The following is a 27,527-nucleotide window of genomic DNA, read 5'->3' as shown; positions in this document are numbered from 1 at the left end:
CTCTGTTACTGTATTCACTACTTCTAGTACAGTTGGTTTAGATTTTGATTTCCATTTTCTAATAATTGCTTTTTTGGCACCCACCATCATTAGACTGCCTTACTGTGTCTTGGCAATTCCAGTTTCTTAGCAGAGCTCATAAAAATCAATTCCTTGGTTATACTAATTTGCTTACCCAGTATTTGTGATAGAATAGTCGACAGGGAATTTTTAAAGTCTGCCATCTCATTACACTCCCAAAATATATGTTCCCAACTACCTCTTTTATCCCCATCAGACCTTCGACATTTGCAATCTACTCGAGGAAAATTTCTTTGGAGTCTACTTGGGGTGTAAAAATACATATGCTAAATCTTCTAGACTTTGTTGTATATTTGGGAGTCTCAATTTTCTCTATTACTTTGATCTTGGGGGTTATATGTTTATAGGTCAGTGGTGTGGAATATAGGAACAGAGCCCCCATAATTCCAGTTAGATTTCTATAGTTGTTGCTTTTAATGTGACCAGCTGGAGAAATGGGTCTGTGTGATTAGGAAATTGAACATTGATAAGTTTCTTATCCAATTAAGGAAGTAAACCTCGTTTCTTGCCTGCTAAAATAAGTGTCAGTGCAAGGGAAACTGCAATTCTGCCAGGTTCTATTGCAGTGTTGCCATAAGTGGTGCTGGAGAAGAGTCACTAATATAATGGAAAAACAGTGAAAACTGATGACAATACTTTTTTGTCTATGCAAAAAAAACAAAATGAAGAGTTCAGTGAAATTACATGGTGTAATAAGAAGGTACTGATTCTACTGGGAAACTAAGAAAGCAGCAAGTACTGATTTCCTTAATGAGAAATATGAGCTTTACTGAGAGACTGCCATTTGGTTCAACATGCAGTAAGAAATATGATTTTAAGCACTATGTTTATTTCGTTTTTAGGTCCTGTTTTAAAGTGTGTACTGCCCATGTAGCCTACCTACTTTTATAAGGAAGGAACTGAATCCTTATAAGTAGCATGCCTCAGTCTGTAATTATTTTCACCAAGAGAAAATCAAATTTGTATTTATTTTATTTCCACTTTGTTGACCAAGTTAGTCCCACTAGAGCATTGTCCGCTTTCCAAGAGAGACAAAGGGTGGTATTTTATACTGGCTAGGGGAAATTTGGTCAAGGCACTGAGGAATTTCCCCTCCTGTTTCTGATGAGTGATGTGGGAGCTTTTATATCCCCCTGAGCAACTGCTAGCTCAGGCAGACTGGGCATTAGTTTAACATCACATCCAAAGCACCCAGATCTTATAAATGTGGCAAATGTTTGTTATGTAAGTATCTGCAGGAGGTTAATATGTAAGCATTAAAACAACTAAATGTTAGATACTCAGATCTAGATGTCTGCCCTACAGTCATTGTTTGGGATAGGTTCTGAGTCCATCCATGGCTTAGAATAATATAAGGGTATTAGAAAATTGAGTGTAACTTTATAATGAATTATGTATAAAAAAAGTAGTTTGTTTTTCTAAGTTTGCACCTGCAAGATCACATGAGAGAGAGAAATTTTTCTACCACTACACTAACCTGGGGATTCAGACAGAACACCTGCACTCGCTTGTAACCGCTGCTGTAAAGAGGCCCTGTTTACACAATGCAGTAATTTGTAATTCAGAGACAAATCATTAGCCACAGTGAGGAAAGACCTATTTATCAACTACTTTGGATGTCTCTGAATGACTGTTATCTACTTTCTTGTAGTATTTAACACTGTAAACCCATGCATCTAATTGGCACTGGCACCCCACCCCCACTCATTCACTCCCCTGCACACAATGAAACACAGACACCAGGTCCCATACCTGTCCTTGTTTTGTCACAATAACCCTGATCTCAACTTTTACTTGCAGTAATAAGTCATGGATGATTACAGCCAGATATTAGAGTTTCACATTTCATGTCCTTCAGAAAGTGCATGCTAGTGCAAAACCTGTTATTCTAGTGACTTTGTCAGTTTATAAGATGAATAATTAAAAGCTGTCCCTGGTTGTGTGTTTATCCCACCGTTAATTTTGGTTTTGTCTACATGTCTTTTTCTATGAGGTTGTGAGGTATGCAAGTTCCTGTTCCTGTCCCTTGTGACTCAAGAACTGTTGCAGGCATTGAATAATGTCCATGATTTTTTTATTAAAAAAAAACTTGCTTTACTGAAATTTTTAGCTTCAGTGGTTTAATGCTGATGTGTTCTGTGGCAAGGGTGGTGCAGGGCTCGAAACTGTGTTCCCCCTCTGTTTGTACTTTTTCTTTTCTTTGGTTTTTTTTTTTTTGCAAGTATTATTCCCACTACATCCCTGATGTGTAGTATGGAAGCAGAGAACTAATGTCCTGTGTGGTATTATTTATATATTTTTTATTAAGTGGGTGCTCCGGTTTCCTCCCACATCCTAAAGACATGCTGTAGGTGGATTGGACACTCCAAATTGGCCCTAGGCATGAGTGCGTGTGTGTGCCTTCTGTAGAAGGTTGGGCGCTGGGCTAACAACTCGACACCGTAAAAACTCCATGCCAATCATGAGCAGACAGGTGATCTGCTGTGGTGACCCCTAACTGGGAAAAGCCGAAAGAAGAAGATGATTAAGTGCCTTTAAGGCTTGCTATATAGAGTATTCCTGGTGGAGCGTGTCTCCCCAACTCACATTGTGTGTAAGTGCTGTTAAGGCACAAGTATAATTCCGTGGTGTCTAGTGGTTCCCTCCCCCAGTCAACTTTAGTTATTAGTGCAGTTAAGACACAAGGTGACAAAAGTTAGTCCATGATGTCTAGTGCTATCCTTGCCCCCAGTCAACAGTAGGTATTAGTGCCATTAAGGCACAAGATGATAAAAAGTTATTTCCTGATGTCTGGTTGTTCCCCTGCCTCTAAGTATCCATAGTAGCTAGTGTTCCCCTGACCCAATGTTGCAGACGTTGTAAGTTTGTCTACAGGTATCTGAAAGCATGACAGTCTCTCCAACCTACCTAGCCACACACAGAATTATTCCATGCACATGCATGCAGCCCCCTTCCCACCCAATCAAACTCATGAAAACATACACACACACACACACACCTAGTCTACAGGCTCAATAACCTCCCCAGCTGCATTTTCTCAGGCAGACACACACTCAAACACATTCATACATGCAGCTCCTCACACACACACACACACACACACACACACACACACACACACACACACACACACACACACACACACACACACACACACACACACACACACTCCCCCTAACAGTACCTGACTGTTAAACTTCCAAGCACTTAACTCTACTGTGATGAATGAACATGTTCATTGCCATGATTGGCCATGACAGGCTGTGCTAATTTTCTCTGCAGAGCAAGTCTCTGAATCAGTCTGCTGCGTAAATACCTTACCACAGGCAATTCCAGAGAAGAGCACATGGATAATTAACACATGCTTGTTCCCAACATGCTCTGTTAGCATCTACCATGACTAAAGAGACTGCCCATTGCAGTGCTGCATGTCTTCATGCAAAAGCACCATGGCAGGTCTGTTTCTGAATGTGGAAGGTTACCACCTTTAGTAACCTTTTTCATTTCTGGTCTTAATATTCTAGTGCATTTAGATTGTGTATAAAAGAGTCCATAAAGTTGAGGCTACCTTCTTTAGAGATATGCTACTAGATCATACTGCATTAAATATTTGGGAAATCTGAATATCTTTTTAAAAAAAATGAAACTATATTCTACAATTTTGAAAATGTTGTAAATGCTTAAGCATTTTCACAGTGAAACTTGAAAGAGTTTAGTATACACTAATTAATGGCACATACTCTAGGGACCCAAACCTTGTCACCACAATAAACAGGACATGCTGGAGGGATAGATTCCTGTCCCAGAGACTTCCCATACTGTGGAACAGTCAAGCAAAGTTCTTCATTAGCACTCTTCAAGAAAAATCTTGATAAGTGGATGGGAAATAGAAAATACACCCCGGGGATCACTTCTGTGTCTCTGCTCAACAGTGGCACAGGAAAATAACTTTCTTGGGTGGCGTAAGCCAGGGAACCTTGTTGGCTAGGCTTACGTAGGCCCTTGGGCCGCTAGCCTAGTACCTACCTATGAACCATTGTTGCCACATTATTGCTGTAGATTCAAACTAAATGTTAGAATATTTAACTCGTATTGAACAATTGATTTTTTTTAAGAACAGAGAAATTAATTATGGACTCAAATTAGCGTTTCAGGCTTGAATGTTTATATTTAAATGAGTTTGGCTGGATTAGAAGCATACACCCTTGCCCCACAGCTCATGGTCTTCTATTTTGGTTCTCGGCTGAAGTTCCTTCTTTGTGGAGTTGCTTATTTTCCCTGTGTTTTTTGTAGGGTGATCTGGTGTCTTCCAACATCTTCAGTACATGCCATGAGCGAATTGGAATTTTGCCAAAATTGGTAATAGGTTTTCATGCTGTGGAAATGAATCCTGAAATGGATTGGTACTCCTTTTATAATTAGGTCTTCTCCCTTGCATCTAGTGAGTAACCAGTGTTAATGTTTGTAATGCTGACAGACATAATGACTATAAAAATGGACAAATAAAGCCATGTATTAAATAGACTGTAGATAAGCAGTAGTTATAGTAGAAAGACTAATACATTAAGCACAAGCTGTATAGGCCACATTATCAGCTATTCTGTGTTTCTAAGACTGTAAAGCTGTACTTTCTTAAGTCTAATAAGAAGAAATGATATCATTACTGCTAGTACTTTTTTCACTGTAACAGTGAGATTTTCATTTCTTTCTCTACAGTAAACCTGCACATGCCTCAAGATCTTCAAAGTCCTTTACCGAGACATTTGTCACTACTCAGACTTCTCAAGTACCAGACCAAAACAACGAATGGCCGGTACATCAGGTAAGCAACAGTAGTAACTGCTGTGCCACACAGAGAAACAGTTGTCTGCTATGGGTAAATCAACTTATGAATGGGTCATGCATTTTTTTATCTGCAGCCATAATGTTCTGCAAAAATAAGCTGTTGAAAAGTATGTTCCTCTCCTTATTTTACAATTCATCATTTGTATAAGACCATTAAAATGTTAAAAGCAGTACAGGACAAAAGCATTTATTGTTCAAATAAATTAGCAATAAATATAAGCTCTGCTAAAAACAAGCTTAGGCTAACACACACAAAACAACATGGCAGACTTGCATACACTAAATACGTGTACAAAAGGTATTGTGGAACATACCTTTCAGTCATAGCTTACATCCTATATTGTCAGTGGAAATATGCAATCAGAGACTGCTGGTCTTTGCATATTTTCACTCTGTACTTTCTCATGATTTTATCCACAGTTACTCAAACAAGCAGTACCCATTGTGGAACATAGAGCAAAATTTATTTATTTTATTTATTGACATTTGATTACTAGGAAGATCCAACTGCGTAGGAGACCATTTTCAGAGGAAGCCTGGGGAGAAAAGCACCAAAGTGTTACAAAACATTTTGGAAATAATAAGTGTACAGTCTTTAAAAATAAAAAAATATACATTTTAAATAATTATACTAAAGTAGAAATGCTATGAAAACATTAGTTAAGAGTAGATATAAGTAAATGATAATGACTCAACAGAGGAGAAATTTTAGCCTGTTTATAGAGAAATTAAAGGTAAGTTTGTATAATACAGACAGGAACTGCAATACAAAATGAAAGAAAAGCAGGCTTATAGTATATTTCAAGAGAAAGTCAAGGGAGAGAATTTTTAGAAGTAAGGAAGTGAGTGATACTGGCTAAGGTTCTTGCCACCCCTATAGTGTCTTTTTTAGGCAAGGTTCAAATGACAAATTCACCACCATAACAGGAACAGGCAAGCAAAAACTGAGGGTGATGCTACTCAATGCTAGAAGTCTAAATCTCAAAATGCAGTCACTCGAGGCACTCCTTAAAATGGAGATCATCGATATCTGTGCAGTGACTGAGACCTGGTTCAAAGCTCCAGAGAGCACCCCTGCACTACCAGGCTATAACTCATACCACAGTTTTCGGCCATGTAACCTGGACCGGAACACCAAAGGCGGAGGTGTGTCCATATTCATTAAGGATATCCACACCTCCAGGCTAGTTCCTCAGCATAATGCAGCCAGGGTTATCCAAGCGCAACTAAATCTGGGCAAAACTGCAATCCAAATTGTAGCTTGCTACAGATCACCCACCATGCTCCAGGATTCCCACTCCTCTTTTCTTGATGTACTGGAAAATATTAGGGTTCAACCAAACACCCTAATAATGGGTGATTTCACCATTAACTGGGAAAACTACTGATGTACCAACTCCTTCGCTCAACGCTTTCTGCAATTCATAAACTCCAATGCCCTGGATCAACTTATCCACACCCCCACCAGGGGCAACAATATCCTAGATCTAGTCATTACGAATATGAGTGACCTGTGTTCCACACCTGAAGTCAACGCCTCATTGGTCTGATCTGACCATAAGCTAATTACCCTAGATATCCACATCATGCCCCCACCCCCCATTAAGGAAACCATGGTAAAAAATTCTCCAAAGCCAACTTCATGCTTCTTAAGACAGAAGTGATGAACTTTGACACCCATGCAGATGGACAATACAGTTAGGACTACTGAATCCTACACAGTTGCACTTTATAAGCACTTACATGAGTGCATGGATTGTGCTATCCCAAACAGAACCAAGATGCTATCCTCCAAAAAAAGGAAGGCAATCTGGTGGTCCCCTGCCATAAACAAACTGTACAACAAAAGGAAGAAACTGTTTCAAAAGAGAGTAAAATCCCATGAGTGGAGGAGCTCCCTGGTCAGCTTCAGTAAGAAGCTGCGATCGCTGATAAAGTCCTCCAAAGCTAATTACGAAAACAAAATTGCCACTGATTCTAAAGACAACCACAAAGCATTCTATAGCTTATGTCAAGAATCTCAATGGCAACACTCAGATCTGCTCTCAGTTACGGCACAATGGCACTAAATATACAGACCCAACTGATATTGCCAACATCCTGGCAGACAGGTTCAGTGCTAACTTTACCCTCCTCTCAACCCCTAAAGAGACCATCTCTATACTGGAAGAATGCAAAGTTCCTGTAATCACCGCTGCACAGGTAAAAAAACACACTACCCAAAGCCAAGAACACAGCATTTATGGGACCAGACAGCATCCCAGGCTGCATTCTACACGAACTACAGAATGAACTGGCACCCCACCTAAGTACCATGTTCAATCGTAGCCTCACCTCAGGCTTTGTGCCTGCTGAATGGCGCACAGCGACAATTATCCCACTCCACAAGAGGGGAGTTATCACGGACCCTGGGAACTACCACCCCATTAGTCTGACGAGCCTGGTCTGCAAGGCCATGGAACGTATCATCATGGAACTTATAAACAAAGACATTGGTAATCTCCAAACTCAGATCATGTCTCCTAAACCTGATAGACTTCTTTGAAGCAGTAACCAAAGCCGTAGACAAGGGTAAGGTGGTTCACACAGCCTATCTAGCTCTTGCCAAGGCTTTCGACACCATCCCCCACTCTGGAATTATAGATAAACTCACTAAACTAGGTATAAATCCCTATGTCACAAGATGGGTTGCCAACTGGCTCACTGACAGAACCCACACTGTGAAAGTAGCAGACTCCAAATCCGACTTCAGACCAGTGACAAGTGGAGTACCACAGGGTTCAGTCCTGGGTCCTCTCCTGTTTGGTATCTACTTCTCTGAAGTACAGGCTAACACAGAAGGTCTTTGGTTAACGAAGTTTGCAGATGACTGCAAACTAGGAGCCATAATCGAAACTCCTAACAATGTGGACATCCTACAAAAGGGCCTCACTGAGACAGATGCCTGGTGTTAAAGCCATGGCCTCAAGCTCAATGCCAAAAAGTGCATTGTCATCCCATTTGGTAAAAACTCTGTACCCATGAACTACAACATAGGCAGTAGTGTACTTAACACCGAAAGTGTGATAAAAGACCTTGGGACACAGGTGGATAGTAGTCTCTCCTTTGATAATCACATCGCCACAGTAGTCAGAAAATCCTTCTATGTGGCACACCTCATCACAAAAGGTTTCTCATCCAGAAAAAAAGAGGTCATTGTTCCCCTCTACTCATCACTCATTAGACCCATTATAGAGTACAACGCCCCTTTTGGTATGTACCTCACAAGACATCTACAACAACTGGAAAGGCCGCAGAAATACCTCAGAAAGAGGATTACCGACCTCAAACAGATGCCCTACACAGACCATCTCAAAAAACTCCAGCTTTACTTCGTCGCATATCGCCTACTCAGAGGTGATCTCTGCCTAACATACAAAGCTATGTCAAACCCAGAGCTGTTGAACATGCTCCCACTTAAAGAAATCCCAATCCCTCCGAGCTACATGCTCTAGGGACCTAAACCTTGTCACCACAATAAACAGAACATGCCGGAGGGATAGATTCCTGTTCCAGAGACTTCCCATACTCTGGAATAAACTACCTATCTATATAAAACAAAGCTCCTCATTAGCACTCTTCAAGAAAAATCTTGATGATTGGATGGGAAATAGGAATTTCACCCCGGGGATCACCTCTGTGGCTCTACTCGACAGTGGCACAGGAAAATAATTTTCTTGGGTGGCAAAAGTCAGCGTACCTTTTTGGCTGGGCTTGTATAGGCCCCAGGGCCGATAGCCTAGTACTTACCTATGAACCTAAGAAAGAACAATACAGAGATGTAATTTATGTATATGTATTTTTCTACATTTAGGAATATAGGTTATCCTGGTGTTGAGCAAGAACAGAACCAGCGTTTGGCTAGGAAGCCTTTCAGAATGGTTTTGAAGGAGGGGAGGGACAGTATTGATCTGATGGATAGAGATAGAGTTCTAGGCCTTAGCAACATAGTAAGAGTGCAGTCAGTGCTCCGCAGACTTGATAGGTTTGTGGACAGACAGGAGTTTTTGGTCATTGGATCATAATGACCAACTAGGAACATAGCTGTATAGAATGTTATTTAATGCTGGACAAGTAGATGGATTCTGGATAATTTTGTAGGTGGTAAGAAGCTATGTATGTGTTAGTTGGCGGGATAGTTCTAACCTATTTAGGCTTTTTAGTGCTATACAATGATGAGTTCTGAAAGGGGCATTTGCTACAAATTTAGCAACTTTGTTACAGCATTGCTCAAGTCTTGATTGTTGTGATGCCCAAAGGTTAGTAAGGATGGGAGCACCATAAAAGAAGTATGGAGAGGAGATAAGTAGTGGCAAGTGTAGCTTTAATTGTGTCAGTGACAAAGTTTTTGGTTCTGTAAAGCATCCTTAGTTTTTGGTGAGTTTTTCTTATGCAATTTTGTATGTGCAGGTCGAATTTAAGATTATCATCCATTATCACCCATAATAATTTACTGTGAGAATTGACTTCAGCGTTTGTATTATCAAGAAAGAGGATTTTAACATGTGCTTTTTCATGAGAGAGGGATTTGGGGAACAAAGGAATAGTTTTTTTAAGGGCTGAGTATGATTTGTGAGCTACAAAGCCATGTTTTAGTTATTGAAGCTTTCTGAGTAATTGTTTGGAGGTGTGCCACATTGTCAGATATGCAAAGGAATGTGGAGTCATCTGCCTACTGCATTAGGGAGGTCTGTTATGTGCATGTGTGGAGGGTGTTTGTGAGAATGTTAAAGAGGAATGGACCAAGGATAGAGCCTTGTGGTACACCAATGGTGACTGGGGAGTATGGAGTGACAGTGGAATGCCATTTTACTGGCTGATACCTATTGGACAGGTAGCTTTTGAACCACAAAGGGTGAGCTGAGAGAGACCTTATGAGGATATTCAAAATAGAAGTTTGCTGTGGTAGACCTTATTGAAGGCTTTAAACAAGTCTAGAAATAAGGAAGAGACAAGTTTGCCATTATTTCTAGCTTGATTGACAGTATCTATATATGTTAGAAGTGCAGTGCTAGTACTATGAGAAGGACAAAAGCCATGTTGTGTGGGGGCAGGAGTTCTTTCTGCAGGAGATAGATTAGCAATTGTTTTTGAATACATGTCTTTGTTTCAGAACAAAACAGTACTATGAGCCTCATTTAGCTTGCATTACACAGTTATTGTACACCTGCCTTTCTGAATGTTAACCTGTTTCTGACCTGAAATACAGAAACCTGTTTTGTCAGTTGTAATGTCTGAAATAATTCTAATACAGAAAATCCATTCAGGCACTTATTTTGATATTTCAGTATAGGTCTAACAGTTCTCCCTTTGATTTATTCTTTATCAATAAATTAAACTTTTATCTACTTAAGATAGTGGCTATAAGAGATGTGAGCCTAAGCTACTTCCGTTAACCATCTGATTATTCTGTCTTCAGATTTACATTGATAAATAGACATGATATTTAGGAAAAATGAATAATAGGCCAGAAACACACCTGTTTGAATGCTTACACCATCTGTAACCTGTTAATATTATTATTAACTTCCTAGTACTTATCTGTACTTTACATGAAGCATAAGGGGGGTGCTGCACTCCTGAGTGTGACATCCTTTGGATTAACCAAGGTCCTGTCTGCTTGAGTTGGTGGTAGATCAAGTGAGTGTAGAATATCTCACAGCATCTGTTGAAAAGAGTTGGAAATGTTCCCTGATGCTGTGGCCAAATTTCCCCTAGTAGTATAAATACCACCTTTGGGGTCCTCTGAAAAGAGGCCACGTGCCTACTGGGACTAACATGGTTAGCAAAGGATAAATAAATAAAAATAAAATTATCCGTGCCATGATGAGCCATCAACACCATTTACAACTATCAAGTGGTGTATTCAAATGATATTTAAATCTCAGTTTACTACCAGAAATGATTGCACAAACAATCAAACCAAAAACCACCTCCAGAGGAAGCCTTAATGGGCAAAAATAGTAAAATGAAAAAAAGGCTTCCACCACAGCAAAAAGTTCACTGAGAAATTCTGTTAAAATGTAGGCTTTAATAAAATGAAGAAATAAAAAGCACAAATTGTGCTGTTCAAGTTGCAGGTCAAACAGGATAAGCGCTTTCAGTTAAAAAAACCTTCTTCAGATCCTAGTGTGTAGACCTGACTTACTGCTGTTAAATAAAGATCCTTAATTGCTCAACCAATCACATACAGCAGTCAGATGCACGCCTTCCTTAAGCCTCCATTTCATTTCTTAATTAGGCTTCTCTCTTTCAAAATAGGTTTAATAGGAACTACTCTGTTGAGCCCAGGAAATAAATTAGCTCTGAGGTTCATGATCCATTTGCTTTCTTCCTTTTCAGTTTTGTTGACAATGTCTCCTCCACGGAGGTTAGTAGTCACAGTTGAGATAACCATAAAGCTAAATGAATGCCCTGGATTTTCAGACACATGTCCATGTAGGGCATTGGTTACCAGTTTATTCGGTTCCCTATCAGAATCCTGAAACACTATAAGCCTGAAAGTCAAAATCCTGAAAACTAATGACTGAAAATGCAAAATCTCGAAAATGCAAAATCCTGAAAGTCAAAATCCTGAAAACACAAATAATGCTAATATGTCACTATAAAGACACTAATATCTACCAACTGACCCTGACCCTAACCCTAAGGTCCGTCACTATCGCACACTCACCTGACCCGCGCCCTAACCCTAACTCACTTAAACCGCCCCTAACCCCAATATTTGTCACTACTGCATACATGCCTAACCTGCGCCCTAACCCTAACTCACTTATACCGCCCCTAACCCTAACATAAAACCAACCGCACACTTACCTGGACCCAACGCATGACCTAACACCACAGGGCTAACAATAGCAAAGCCACAGTGACGTCAGCATGTCCATTTTGTGTTTTCAGGATTTTGACTTTCAGGATTTTGCATTTTCGAGATTTTGCATTTTCAATCATTAGTTTTCAGGATTTTGACTTTCAGGCTTATAGTGTTTCAGGATTCTGATAGGGAACCGTTTATTCTTGATGTCTAACAGGTGGCGAAGTATCCGTTCCTTAAACTTTCTATTGGTCTTTCCTACATAATAGGCTTGGCACAAATTACAAGTGCCAATGTATATAACATTCTTGGTGTTACAGTTAGCAAAACCAGAGTACTTATAGCATTTGTTAGTTACCGGATGAACAAAACTGTTGGAACATTTAATGTGGCTGCAAGCTTTGCAAAAGCCACATTTCCAAGTTCCTAACCTATTCTTTCCTTCTGTACTCTGCTTATTAGGTATTCCATCATAGTTGCACAATAAAGCCTTTAAGTTGTTCTTGTTTTTATAACCAAATTTAGGTGTTTCCCCTACAATTCTCTTAATTTTACTGTCAGCAGTTAAGACTGGCCAAAATTTCTTGATGGTTTCACGGACATCAAAGGAGTCAGTGCTGTAGGTCATCATGCATCTGACACTGTTGCTGTTCCCACATTTCTTCACATCACTCTGCTTCTGTTTCGAATAGTACGGTTGCCCTTTGTTGTATCGAATGGACATTGCTTTGCCTTTACTCATGACTAATTGTTTTTCATTGTAGCCTCTTGAAGCAAAATTCTGTAAGAGTTTGTCTTGTTCCTGCAGAAAATCATCATTGTCAGTACAGAGCTTGGATATCCTGGTCACTTGATTTTCAACAATATTCTGAAAAACATGTCTCGGATGCATGCTACTGTAGTATAGCATATGGTTCCTCCAGTTTGGTTTCCTGAATATAGTGGTGCCGATTCCTTTGTTTTTATTCATTGAAATTCTCACGTGCTTTATTGTGCAACTATGATGGAATACCTAATAAGCAGAGTACAGAAGGAAGGAATAGGTTAGGAACTAAATGTGGCTTTTGCAAAGCTTGCAGCCACATTAAATGTTCCAACAGTTTTGTTCATCCGGTAACTAACAAATGCTATAAGTACTCTGGTTTTGCTAAATGCAACACTAAGAATGTTATATACATTGACACTTGTAATTTGTGCCAAGCCTATTATGTAGGAAAGACCAATAGAAAGTTTAAGGAACAGATACTTCGCCACCTGTTAGACATCAAGAATGCCCTATATGGAAATGTGTCTGAAAATCCAGGGCATTCATTTAGCTTTATGGTTATCTCAACTGTGACTACTAACCTCCGTGGAGGAGACATTGTCAACAAAACTGAAAAGGAAGAAAGCAAATGGATCATGAACCTCAGAGCTAATTTATTTCCAGGGCTCAACAGAGTAGTTCCTATTAAACCTATTTTGAAAGAGAGAAGCCTAATTAAGAAATGAAATGGAGGCTTAAGGAAGGCGTGCATCTGATTGCTGTATGTGATTGGTTGAGCAATTAAGGATCTTTATTTAACAGCAGTAAGTCATGTCTACACACTAGGATCTGAAGAAGCTTTTTTTAACTGAAAGCGCTTATCCTGTTTGACCTGCAACTTGAACAGCACAATTTGTGCTTTTTATTTCTTCATTTTATTAAAGCCTACATTTTAACAGAATTTCTCAGTGAACTTTTTGCTGTGGTGGAAGCCTTTTTTTCATTTTACTAGAAATGATTGCACAGTATTTTATTTTCACATTCTCCCCTTTCTTACTGAGAATTAGTATGTTTTATTTACCTATGCTAACCCAAGAAATACCTGTCTGTTTGACATACTGTCACAAAGGCCAGGACTTGATCTCTCTGAATCCTGCTCCACGTAACAGCCATTTTGCATACATTACTCATTTGTTCACATCTACAAGCCAGTCTGCAACATACAGTGCCCTATTTTTGTCCTCATATTTATTACAACCATGTCTTTTGCATTATGTTGTTTTATAAACAGAATTTGCAACATCCTGCAGTATTCTTTTATTTTCCATATTCCATGATATTTTACCCATTGCAGCCTGACCTACAATAGTCAGAATTTCATTAAATAACCTTTATTGCTTGTTTCTTCAGGTAGTAGTAATACATTTCAGTCAGTGTGTTACAATGAACATACAATTTTATCCTTTAAACTGATGTCTGAATGTTGTTAGCTATGAAACTGTCCACATGCCCATGCAGTGCATATAATGAAAATCATGTAGACATCCTGCACATATTGTAAAAATCATGCACACATTGTGTCATGAAAACTGTCTGGTTAATATAAACATTAAATAACTATTTTCTATTAACAGAATTCTACAAAATCTTGTTGTGCCTTAATAATACACATTTGTTGACCAGGTAGGTTCACTGGACACACAGTTCCCTTTTCAGAAACAATCAGAAAGCAATCTCTGGTTAAGTGACTTGCTCAAGGTCACACAATAGGTAAATGAGAACTGAGGAAATCACACCCAGTACAAGAAGAACTGCAATTCACAGCCTTATTCATCTGTGCCAGCTTTTAGACTTATTTCTGACATTCTTTTCTTCAGGAAAAGAAATCAGTCACATCTGTTTTAACAAAAACTAATAAATCCCTTTATTAGTGTCATTATAAAACAAAACTACAACCACAAAGTGCCTCACACTTTCTAACTACCCCAAATGTAGAGAAAGAAAAATATCCTTCATGCTATCTAATGCATCATATTAATTGCAAGTAGTCCAACTACTTATTGTCTCATGATTTTTTACATATTTTTCATTATTTTCCTAACCTCTTTTGTTTCCATTTCTGTCTTTGTCCCTAATTAATTAATTAACCTTCCTAAACCACAAAGACCTCCTAGACGAAGTACACATAAAAGATACCCTCAGCAGCCCCTGCACTCTTTCAAAACAACACCCACATCAACACATAAAGCTACATCTCATGGAGCCTCTATATCTAAGCCCATAAGGCAAGTCACCACGCAATCCAACATTCTAGTCATTGGAAACTCCATTGTGAGACACACTGATGTCCCTCTCACCAGGCTGAGTAAGGAGAAAGTTACGGTCAGTTGCTTATCAAGGGCTAGGATCCACCACATTACGCATGCACTCAGGTCATTGGATCACAATTACCAGTATGACTCAGTCTCATAGTCCATGTGGGAGTAAAAAACCTGAGACGTACCTCCCTACACTATATGAAGAGAGACATCATAGAGCTTTCGGAATATGTGTCTCAGGCTGGTATAAGCCTAGCATTGAGCAGCATTTTACCTTCTGCCACGATATGAACAAAAGATGATTGACTTTAATAATTGGCTTAGTTTCTGGTGTCATTTCTGGTGTCATTCTAAGGGGATGCAATATTTGTCAGCATGGAAGAAGATGTTCAATAGACCATGCTGCTTTTAGAAAATGAACTGACAAACGAAAAACTGAAGAAAAGAACAGAAATTAGGTCAGGGATGGGTGTTAGTTTTATTACATATGCACATATATTTATATTTATTCTTAGCAAAAGTAACAGTTTCTATTGTGTCATGATGTTTGTAAAGTCTTGAAGTTTTTAGGTTCATTTTGGTCTTGTTAGCAAAACAATGCCACTGTGAAGTGTAATTTTAAATGAGTGCTGTGATCCACTTGCAGGCAATTAATCAATTAACTCTTCATGATATAGAGTGGATTTTTGCTGACTGTTTTTGTTCTTGCTCTGCATCTGAAGAAGTTTGGATATTTCCCAAACGAAAAGCGCTTAATTTTATTTTGTTTTGGTATTAAAATGAATAAGAACAGCTTTTTACATTTATTTCTTCATCGAGCTGAGTGAGGTGTTGGTGTTTGTTCACAGTGTGTTCTTTTCTTCAGACCATGCTGCTTTGCTAGGGATGATCTGCACCTCTCCCTCTGGCCTTTCGAATATTATCTAAAACAGTCTTCCCCATAGTGCCTTTTTTAGGAAATGCCAAACTGAAAGTACTTCTGACAAAGCAAATCAATGCCAAGAAAATCTAAAGGTATTACTGCTCAATGCTAGGAGTCTAAACAAAAAATTCCACTGCCTGGAAGCTCTCTTTACCCTAGAGAATGCAGATGTCTGTGCGGTCTTAGAGACATGGTTTAAAGCTGCAGACAGAACACCAACAGTGCAGGGTTATAATGCTTTCCACACATTTAGACCAGCTACTTCACAGGCAAGGACTAATGGTTGAGGTGTCTCTATTTACATAAAAAATAAATATAGTTCAAGGCTGGTCAAACAGGACAATGCACTTGAGATGTTCCATGTTCAAATCACCATAGGTAAAATCCAATACCACTTCCTTGCAAGCTGTAGGTCCCCCTCTATGACCCAGGAAACCCATACCATGTATTTAAACTTATTAGAAACATGAACCATCCAACCCAGTACCATATTCATGGGTGACTTGAATTATCCCACTATTAACTGGGAATTCTGTATGACATCAAATATACATGCACAGAGATTCCTGGATTTTGTAAAGACAAACTCCCTGGACCAGACAGTCAATACACCAACTAGGGGTGCAGCCATACTGGATATGGTCCTCACTAATATGGGAGAGTGCTGCACACCCCTTACTGTAATGCCTTCCCTGCTAAGGTCAGACCACAAAATGGTCTCCTTTGAAGTAAAAATAAAACCTGGACCCCCAGCTAAAGTGGGAATATTCAGGAACAATTCTAAGGCTAACCTGCTGCTATTAAGTGAGAACCTGACACAATTTCAAGCCCCTATATACCCTGAGAACACTTCTGCCTATGCAGAACTGTTGACAGAAACACTGTACAAGCATGTTAATAACTGTACAGAGGCAGTTGTACCCACCAGGAGGAAGTGTAGAACAAACTCAAAAAACAAGCCACCCTGGTGGAATCACAAAATCAATTGGATGTATAACGGGAGGAAGAAAATCATGACAAAAATTAGGAGATGCAGCACCCAGCAGGATAAAGGCACTCTCATTAAACTAAACAAACAACTCAGAGGGGAAATAGTCTACTAAAGCCAATTTTGAGGTAAGTTTGGCCTCCCAGGCCAAGGACAATCACAAAGCATTCTTTATCTATGTCCACAACCTCAAAGGTAATACACATTGTAAATGGAGCCACCTATACTGAGCCAGAAGATATAGCAAACCTCCTGGCTGATAAATTCAGCTCCAACTTTACTCCTCTCTCCCCCTCATCCTTCCCTCAGGAAATAACATCAAATATAACTCCCCCTGCTATCACTAGGGGAACAGGTCCCTAATGCTCTCTCTAAGACCAAGAACACTGCATCAGTGGGCCCAGACAATATCCCAGGATGCCTTCTAAATAGCATGAAACATGACCTGTCATGGCCTCTGTAATTACTATTTAACTGTAGCCTCCAGACAGGCTTCATGCCTCATGAATGGAGAAAGGCAACAGTCATCCCTCTGCACAAAGGTGGGCCATCTACACACCCTGGAAACTACAAACCTGTACATCTTACTAGTCTTATATGTAAAGCCATGGAAAGAATTATCATGGAGATGATCAACAGAGATACAGTAAACTTCCATATACTGGACCCAACCCAGTTTGGTTTTGTAAAGGGCAGATCATCCCTACTCAATCTGTTGGACTTCTTTGAGAAGGTCACCAAAGCAATGGATGAGGGTAAAATCGTTCACACTGCCTATCTTGACCTGGCCAAGGCATTTGACACAGTACCCCACTCGAGCAATGTTGACAAACTCAAGATGTTAGGTACAAACCTGTATGTCACCCAGTGGATAGCCAACTGACTCACAGACAGGACCCAGGAAGTTAGAATTGGGGAGTCCACCTCTACAAAGATGCCAGTCACAAGTGGAGTCCCTCAGGATCAGTTCTTGAACCACTCCTTTTTGGCATTTGCATCTCAGAAGTCAAGGCCAATGTCAATGGTCTCTGGCTGACTAAATTTGCAGATGATTGCAAATTAAGAGCCGTCACTGAATCTTACACTGACACAAATGTTCTCCAGGAGGGGCTGACAGAGACAAACAACTGGTGTCAGAGTCATGGACTAAAAACTAAATGCCAAGAAATGCATAATAGTATCCTTTAGGAAGTCCTCCATCCCTGGTAACTATCAAATTGACATCACACCCCTTAGAGGTGAACAGTAGTCACCAACTTAGGGACACACATAAGTAGTAATCTATGATCACGTGTCTACAGTGGTGAGGAAATCATTCTATGTTGCGCAACTTATAAACAAAGGTATGGCATCTAAGTCCAAGGAAGTCATTGTTCCACTGTATTTGGCATTCATCAGACCTATCATTGAGTACAATGCCCCCTTTGGTATGTATCTAACCAGGCATATCCAACAACTGGAACGTCCTCAGAGGTTCCTCACTAAAAGAATACAGGGCATAAATAATGTGTCCTATGCAGACCACCCCAAGGCCCTATCCTTGTATTCTGTCTCCTACAGGCTTTTGAGAGGAGATGTATGCCTGGCATACAGGGCATTGTCAGACCCCACTCTGATGGACCGCCTGCATATCTACAAAACAAACAGTACCAGAATTACCCATTCTAAAGACTTAAACCTTGCCTGTGATATAAATAGGACCTGCTAGAGATATATATATATATGTATCCCAGAGACTACACTGTCTATGAAATAGGCTCCCCATCCATGTGAAGCAGAGTTCCTCCCTAATCCAATTCAAGTGCAACTTGGACAATTGGATGGGAAACCGGAAATTCATCCCTGGTTTGGCACCTATGTCTCTGATGCAAACAGGTAACCTGTAAATGGTTCATCTCCCAGGCCCATGCTTACACTTATCAAGGGTATCAGAACTAATCAGAGATTTGGGATGCATAGCTAGGCTTAAAAAGGCCCTTGTGGTTGTTAACCTAGTAAACGCCTATGAACCAATTAAATAACTCTATTTTACTAATATTTTCCTCAAAAGTATTTGAGAATTACTAATAGCACATCACTAAATTCATGCAATAAAAAAATTAGCTTAAAAGTGTTTAATTTCACCTGTATTTAAACCTTGCATTTGCGTGGGTTTACCCTTTTTTAACTGGAGCTGCTCAGTGTTTGGTGACTTTTGCCAGAGGTCTGAAGAGATTCTGCTGAAATCCAAAGCATCCACTCCTAAAGTCGAAAAAATAAATACCCTGTGAGTTTCCTATGCACTCTGCTGATTGTATTTTATCATTTTGCTGCCTCATTTTGCTGATTTTACTGTATTTTTCTGCACTTTAATAAAGCTGTTTTGTTGCTTTAGTTAGTACATTACATAGATAAGATTCATGTCTGCCGAATCTAGACTGTATTATTACACTTGAGCACTAATCCAGCCATCTTTTATTAGGAGGGCTCTGCCTGCACCCTTGTGGCAGAAGTGTGTAGTCTGAGCTTCATCTGAGATGGAGATTACTGGAGGAAAGCTCAGTGTGTGGTTTCCCATTGGTAGTTTAGCTTAAAAGTGTTTCATTTCACCTGTATTTAAGCCTCGCGTTTGCCCATAGCTGCGCACTGCTCAACAGGGTTCAGCGGTGCCCTGTATAGATGCAAGTGCCTTGAAAGACATTTTTCTCCTAAACATCTGTTAGTGAACCCTCCCAAGCTTCCTTGCTGCATTGCAGGAAGCTCAGTTGCTCACTGAGAAGAGCTGCCATAGTTTTCACTCCTAGCCTTCAGTAGAATAAGCACCTTTGTTAATCCGAGAGCAAAATCTGTACAGACTAGTTGTAGTTACAGTAAAAATCTGCCATAATAGATGGTGAGTTTCCAACTATTTCTCTGGCCAGCCTGACTGACATGGTATTCCTGAGGCAATGTAGTAATTGTCTTATGTATACTGACAACCACTCACTCCTAAAAAAAGCAAATACAGTATGTGAGAGATGTAATTATGCTATGAATATGGAATCAATTCTCTCACATAAACTGGACATCAAACAGGTTGTCACACACACACATACACACACACATCACATCTCACACAAAACAAGGTCACAACACATAAACCCACATACGCAGAGATACTCTATAGAAGCCTACCAAAGGATCAGAGACCTCCAAAGCACAAACCACTAGAACACACTGCAAAGCAAATGGAATCTACTACACACACACCAGTGTCTCAGCAAATAAACCCGCAAGGCAAAACACCTCAAAACCAAATGTCTTGGTCATAGGTGATTCCATAGTGAGACACACACAGATGTCCCGCTTACCAGGCTGAACAAGGAGAAGATCATGGTCTGCTGCCTGTCAGGTGCCAGGATCTGCCAAATCACGCTTGCACTCATGTCACTCACCAACAATTAATGTTATGACTCTGTCATAGTACATGTTGGGGTGAATGACAAGAGACATAACTGTCTGGACTAGATGAAGAGAGACATGACTGAACTCTCAGATTGTGTGTCCCAGGCAGGTATGTCCCTAGCCCTAAGGAGCACTCTACCTTCACCCAGGATTATGCTGCATTATAAACAGAAAGTGATTGACTTCAACAATTGGTTTAGCTTCTGGTGGCATTCCAGGGGGCTCCAGTATCTGTCAGCCTGGGAAGACATGGTTGACAAACTACATTGCTTTGCCAAAGATGGTGTTCACCTCTCTCCCTGTAGGCTTTCGCATACTGGCAAAAGTGATTGCCTCCCACGTAGCGCCTTTTTAGGGAATGTCAAAACAACAAAATTTCCAATGCAAAAAAATCTACTTGAAACAAACTTAAGGTTATGCTGCTTAATGCTGTGAGCCTAAACAGGAAACTGTACTTCCTGGAAGCACTCCTTACTTTGGAAGATGCTGACCTCTGTGCAGTCACTGAGGCATGGTTCTAGTCTACAGACAGCACTGTGACCGTGCAAAGCTACAATGCCTTTCATGCATTCAGACCCCAAAATGAGTGTGAAAGAACCAAAGGTGGATGTGTATCCATCTACATTAAAGCCAAATACACCTTGAGACTGGTTAAACAGTATAACTGTCTTAAGCTACTCCAGGTCCAACTAACTATAGGTGAAGCACCCTACCACATCATCACCGCTACCACCATGACCCAAGATAAGCACACCAACTACCTAGACTTAGTAGAGTCACTCACTATACAGCGAAACACTTTGGCCATGGGAGATTTCAATTATCCTTCCATCGACTGGGCTACATACATGATCAAAAACATGCTTGCCGTTAGGTTCCTGGACTTTATTAATACAAATGCCCTGGAACAGCTAGTCTGGACCCCCACAAGGGGCTCAAATGTCCTAGACTTGGTACTTAAATAACCAAGAAAAGTGGAGCAAGCCTCGCAAGCAAAACCAATAACAAACAGGATACAAGGGAACACATTCTCACTCTGATGTTACAAGTATTCCAAGAAGAACATAAAACCACTAAATGGACTTACAAAAACCATTGTAACAGATGTATTTTATTAAACCACAAAGTTAACAAAGTTGAGCGCTTTTGTCCTTTTACTGATTTAGACTTAATCAGAACTAAGACACCTTTGCATTCTTCCATATTTAAATATCACCTTCCTAGTAATCCATTAGCAATTAGCCAATTTAAAAATCCACTTTAAAAATCACTATAAAAACGCACTGCTAAAAAAACAATGTTCAAAACTAAAATACATTCTTTCATTTACCAGTTTCATAATTTCTAATGTCTATACATATATATATATATATATATATATATATATATATATATATATATATATATATATATACACATATACATACATACACACACACATTAAAATACACTAAATGTACAATGAAAAAGTCTATTTTTTTTTTTTTTTTTTTTTATAATTTTGCTGCTCTTAGTTTTAATACACTATTAATGCTTATATAGCATCATTCAGCCCTGAGAACAAACTAGCATTTAGTTTAATTTGCCACATCAACTCCCTATATCCCAGTCTCAAGTTCCCAGGGACCACCCCTAGGATTTACAAGCACTTTTTCTAAAATAAGAAAGTAAAGTTTTTGATTCTCAATACATGTTTGCTTTTGTTTAAATAATGCATCGTTAGTATTCTCATTATTGATGTCATAATAGTGGTCGTATATTCTGCTCTTGAGCAGGCATTCAGTTTTGCCTATGTAGTAAGCATGGCAGAAATCATAGAAAGCTAGGTAATACTATTCCTTTTGTATTGCAGTCAAAACGCTCAGTTACTTTAAGCTCATAACCAATCGACCTTAACGTCAGACTTGCACCCTGGTAAATGTATTTGCATTATGAACAAGCCCCACATTTTTTCATGCCCATTTTAGGCTTATTGGACGATGGTCTTGCTACACCAAATTCTATCTCTAGTCTGTCTGTCTTTTATATCGAACTGACATGTATGTATAAATCTTGGTTTGTCACCAAGTAACTTATTGCAGGTATCATCATACTTAATACATTTCCAGTTATTTGTCAGTATTTTCTTAATCTGATTGCTACCACTGCCAAATTTTATAGCCACACCTAGTTCATAATTTGCAGGACCACTAGCCTTATTATCCACATCTCTTGTATCTACATTATTATGTCCACCACCTAATAAAGGGACAAAAATCTTTTGATTCCTTTTTTGCATCACTTCTGCTTTCAATTGTTCTAACATACATGTATAGCCTCTATCCAAAAACTCGTCGATTTTCTTATAGAATTACCTTTCATCAGATGTTAGTCGAGATATTCTGACCATTTGTCCATTAGCTAACTAAACCCTTCTTCTGGAACATAAGGTGATTACTGTTGAAATGTAAGAAATTGTTTGAAAAAGTTGGTTTCCTATAAAGTTTGTAACTAAATGTCTGTCTCAGTCTATATTTGATAATGGTTACATCCAAGTAGTCAATGCTCTCCACAGAGTATTTGTATATAAATCTTAAAAAAAATCAGTAGTGGTACCCAAATAAGTAACAAACTCATCTGACCATTAGCCTAGTAATCTGCTATGAACCTATGAAAACTGCCTATTTAGAATGTTATCTTATCAAGTTATCTGTACTTTCAGGAAAAATTACTTTTTGGTGAAAATTCATATATGCATATATATGGGTAAGATGATATGGACACAGTTACAATACATCAGTTACCATTGGTTTGAAGCAACTACAAATTCTTGTTAGTTACCACCCTCTACATGAATGAAGGTTACAATGTTGAAATCCTTGTGCAAACTTCATGCCAGTTTTTCTTCACAAACCATGGAATAAGCATGAAAACATTGTTTGTGGTTTCCTGATACAAAGTAAATACTTTTACTGGAACTTGCTATACACCACCAAACACCTAATCTCTTAGGTGTCAGATTAGCAGTCACGGGTTAGCTGTTGAATTCCAAATCTTCTGATTTACATAACTTGAGTGTTTTGCTTGGTTTTCACTGTAAACACAAAAAACTTTATAGCTTTAAACATTTCAGCCATATAACCACTTATTCTAGTTTACCTGTTCATATTGTAACACTAGCTAATAAGTAACAGAAACAACCGATTTCTTTCCTACTACAGTTATTTGTTTTTCCTCATTTATTACTGATCTATTTAACTGTAGCTGGAATTTAGAACAGTGATGGCTTTCCTAGCCTCTAGTCTGCATCATGTTATCAAACCAAGATAATTTTCACTCCACCCAGAAGTAGTGAAGTACTTCCTATGGTCAGTACACATTTTTTTTTCAGAAGACATGCCTACCTTGTTTTTACATATACACCCTATGAAAGCATATCAGGAAATGACTGCTTTTAATACCATATATCTGTCCATCTTGTAATGCTGATTAATTAACTCTACTGCTGATTTAAGTTTACCTGGAATGTTTACCTTGTGACAGTAATAAAAAAATGTGATTTTAGTCAAAACAGTTTTACCAAAGAATTTAAACTTGAACGTTTCCCCCTTGGCAATAATTGTATTTCAAACAATCTGGACTGTGACCACACTAAGTGGCACATAATTTAACATTCTGGTGTTTCAAATCTTGCAAATCACCCCCTATATATAGTGTTCACTAAAATGTCAGTGTAGAACATGTCACCCATTTGTTAATTATTTTCCTATCAACAAATTATGTTTCTAAAAATTACGCTTGACCACAAAATCCGAGTATTCTCAGTTTTGTCCCCATTGGAAATGCAGTGGTCCAAAATCAGGCATACTTTTATATATCTAGGGGGCCATTTAGACATACAAAAATACCTCATGTTTCTTATTGCATCTTTCAAAACAGACAAAACATTTTTGATTTACTGTTTAATATTATTTGACTCAGTAGTTACACACAACAGATATTTATTAGCAGATCACATTTTAATATGCCTGACCTTCTGTGACCAGTAACACAATAGATTTCTGTGCATGCATTTTTGCAATTAAATTCTGTTTTTTTTACATTTTCTTTATGACATTTTCAGCATTAAAATTCTATATGAAATAAAATGCAAAGATGCCTGAATAAACCTTAGGTTGTCTTTTCTGATGTAGCAGAGTTTGTGGCGCAACAGGTAGCAGAATTTACTTTGTTTCAGAAGACTTGTGCGTTCCATTCACACACCATATCGTTAGACTGCTGATGCTGCAGTACAGCATGAGGGGGCACTGCACTCCTGAGTGTGTCATCTGTCAGATGAGACTTTCCCATATGCTTGAGTTAGTGGTAGTTTAAGTGGATGTAAAAGATCCCACAACACTTATCAAAAAAGTAAGGGTCCTTTATTTACATAATCTTTGGATATTTACACAATCAATAGTTACATATTTACATTACATATTCATATTTACAACTATTTGCAATATATATATATATATATATATATATATATATATATATATATATATACATATACTATTTACAGATAACTTCCTCCTTTTACATTTTGCTTCATCATATGAAACACATACTTATTACTTGTTTGACCCTCACTCTAGTTTCCACAACCCAAATATTATTTTTTTTCCAACATCATTGCTAAGTCCCATTTTTCATTGAACATGATTTCTTAACCCTCTGATTCCAGATCAACCATAATATACCAAATTTGTTTATCGAGATTTTCAACCTCTTTCTTAAGTTTGTGTCTATATTAACCAAATTCCATCATGTCCATATTTAAATTGCTTATGTCTTTAAAGTCATTTGCATATTTTCTCTCTGTAATCTTTGCCCATAACAATTTTACCCTTTTACATTGTATGAAAACATGTTCATAAGTTTCAAATTCACCACAATATAAACAAACTCTTTTATACTTTTATATGGCATATTCACCTGGTAGTTTTTGTATAGACAACCTCCATAAAGAATCCTGACCTTCTGTATATTTTTTTACATCTTTTCATTCTTGCAGTAATAGCATTCCTTTTCTCATCATTTAATTTTTTTCCAAGGATATATCCTGTAATATTTTTCCATAATCTCATCATAGCATTTTTTTCAATTTCTTTCACATTAATTTTCCACAAAATAATCTTATCTTTATAATTTTCCATTTCTTTATTACAATAACAACTCATTTTTTTAGAACTAAACAAATTCGACCATTCCATTTTATATTTCACACTTAGTATTTTTGTAATTAAAGTAGCCTCATTATCTTTCAAACGCTTCACTACTGCATGTAAATTTAAGGATGACATGTACACTATAGGGTTTATTAACCCTAAACCCTCTTTTTCATTTTTCACATATAGCACTCCTCTTTTCACATGGATTAACTTAGATACCCAGATAAAGGAAAATATTATATTGCATACATCTTTTTCTAAGTTCAACGGAATGCTAAAGACACTGGTTAAATAAGTTATCTGTGCTAACAGTACCAAATTTGTTAAGTATACTTTATTTTTAAAGGAAAGCCTAAAAGACTTCACACATTTGTTTTATTTCCGCTATTTGCTCTTTCTATACAGAATTTATAGTTTCTTGTTTCCCAAAGTTTATTCCAAGGATCTTAATTCTTTCCTTATTAAATTCAAGTCCCCCAGTCTTTGCTTCCATACCTAATCCTTAACTTTTATCTTTATTTAATACTAACCCAAAGACATTAATAACTTCTTGTATTTGTGTTATTACAGTATTTATGTTAACTTCATTTTTTGTCATAATGATAATGTCGTCTGCATAATTTAACTATATAGGCATTTTTATTTTTTCTTAGAATTATAACTATTAGCATCCATCTCCTTATTCATGTACGTATATATTACATTTATTACTAATATAAATAATGTACCACTCAGTGGACATCCTTGCCTAATACCCTTCTCTAACTTTATATCTTCACTCAACCACACATTAATCATAATCTTCACTATAGTATACCTGTATGCTGACAAACACACAATTTTAATCCTCTGACTTGTATTGTACATACCCAAATATATCCCATAATACTGAATGATGTACCAAATGAAATGCTTTACTTAAGTCTCCTATCATTACTTTTGCCTTAGCATTTCTAACTACTGTATTATCTATTAATTTCCTTAATAATTAATAAGTCTTGAACTTTTTTACCTTTCATACTAAACACATAATCATTTATAACATTACTTATTTTTTCATCCATCCTTTTGTGTAATATTTTCATAAAAATCTTATAAATCTGTATTATTTAGTACAACCGGTTTCTGATTTTGAATGTCTTCCTTCTCTCCTCTTTTCCATATAAAACCTAATGATACCTCTACATAACTCTTTATACATAAAACCTTTCTCTAACTATTCATTTAATACCTTTATAAACCCTTTATTTACTCTATACTCAGATTTTTGCAGATTTTATATTCTATTTCAGCTGGTTCTGCAGCTGAATCTAAGTTCATTTCTTTTATTACCTGTTCTTGTTCTTCTATTTCTATATTTTTTTCTAAATTCTTATTCTCCATATCAGAACATATGCATACCTTCTATTCCATTCCTTCCATATCTTACTTCTCTTCTCTTTAAATACTGTCTTAATATATACATTCACTATATTTATGATGATCTTGCGTGCTATGTATCTTACCTGATGAATCTTTCATTTCCCTCATTACACTGTTATTCTTTTTAATTATTTTACTTAAATATTGAGCAAATTCTTCTTTTTTCCTTTCAAAAAATATCTTTGTTTATACAATAACTGCTCTATTTTTTCTTGTCCATTTCATATATTTTCTGTTCCTTGATAAAGAAATTTTCATCATTCTTCTCTGTACAATCAATCATACCATTATTGGAATTATTAAAAATTATTTTTTCCATGTGTATTTTCACTTTTTCCCATGTCATATACCTTTTTTATATTTCAGTTTAAAGTTTAACCACCATTCTGACCAGTCTTTGTAAAATTCTCTCATATCTATATGATCTTTCCATAGTCTCATGACTTCTTTTCTCCCTTTATCATCCTGTTTTACTTCATTTATTTTTTTATGCTTTTCCATACTTTATATAATCATTTCCCTTTACCATAATCCATATTGCCTTGTAATCTGAAAACCCTGTCAGTAAAACTCCTTGTGCAACTACTACTAAACTTTTTGATAATAAAAAATAATCTATTTGTGTTCTTTTCTCCCCTTTTCTACATGTCCAAGTCTCTAAATTCCATATTTTAACTGTCCATATTTTATAATGTCCTTTACTGCTTTAACATCATAAGCATTTTATTTGGTTGTCTC

The 27,527-nt window shown here is 37.7% G+C and overlaps 1 protein-coding gene across 1 annotated transcript in view; it reads left to right on the top strand.

The window, feature by feature from the left end:
- Positions 1-27,527, top strand: part of CC2D2A (coiled-coil and C2 domain containing 2A) — a 3,655,067-nt gene that overhangs the window by 2,463,697 nt on the left and 1,163,843 nt on the right. The window contains exon 24 of the mRNA XM_044062582.1: positions 4,798-4,903. Within this exon, the coding sequence (XP_043918517.1) occupies positions 4,798-4,903 (106 nt within the window). The remainder of the gene's footprint in view (positions 1-4,797; positions 4,904-27,527) is intronic.

The sequence above is a fragment of the Protopterus annectens genome, chromosome 2.part1, assembly GCF_019279795.1.
Source record: "Protopterus annectens isolate FY-2018-M chromosome 2.part1, PAN1.0, whole genome shotgun sequence".
NCBI classification, from domain to species: domain Eukaryota; kingdom Metazoa; phylum Chordata; order Ceratodontiformes; family Protopteridae; genus Protopterus; species Protopterus annectens.
Note: the sequence above shows the minus strand (reverse complement) of the source record. Positions and strands in the feature narration are given on the sequence as shown.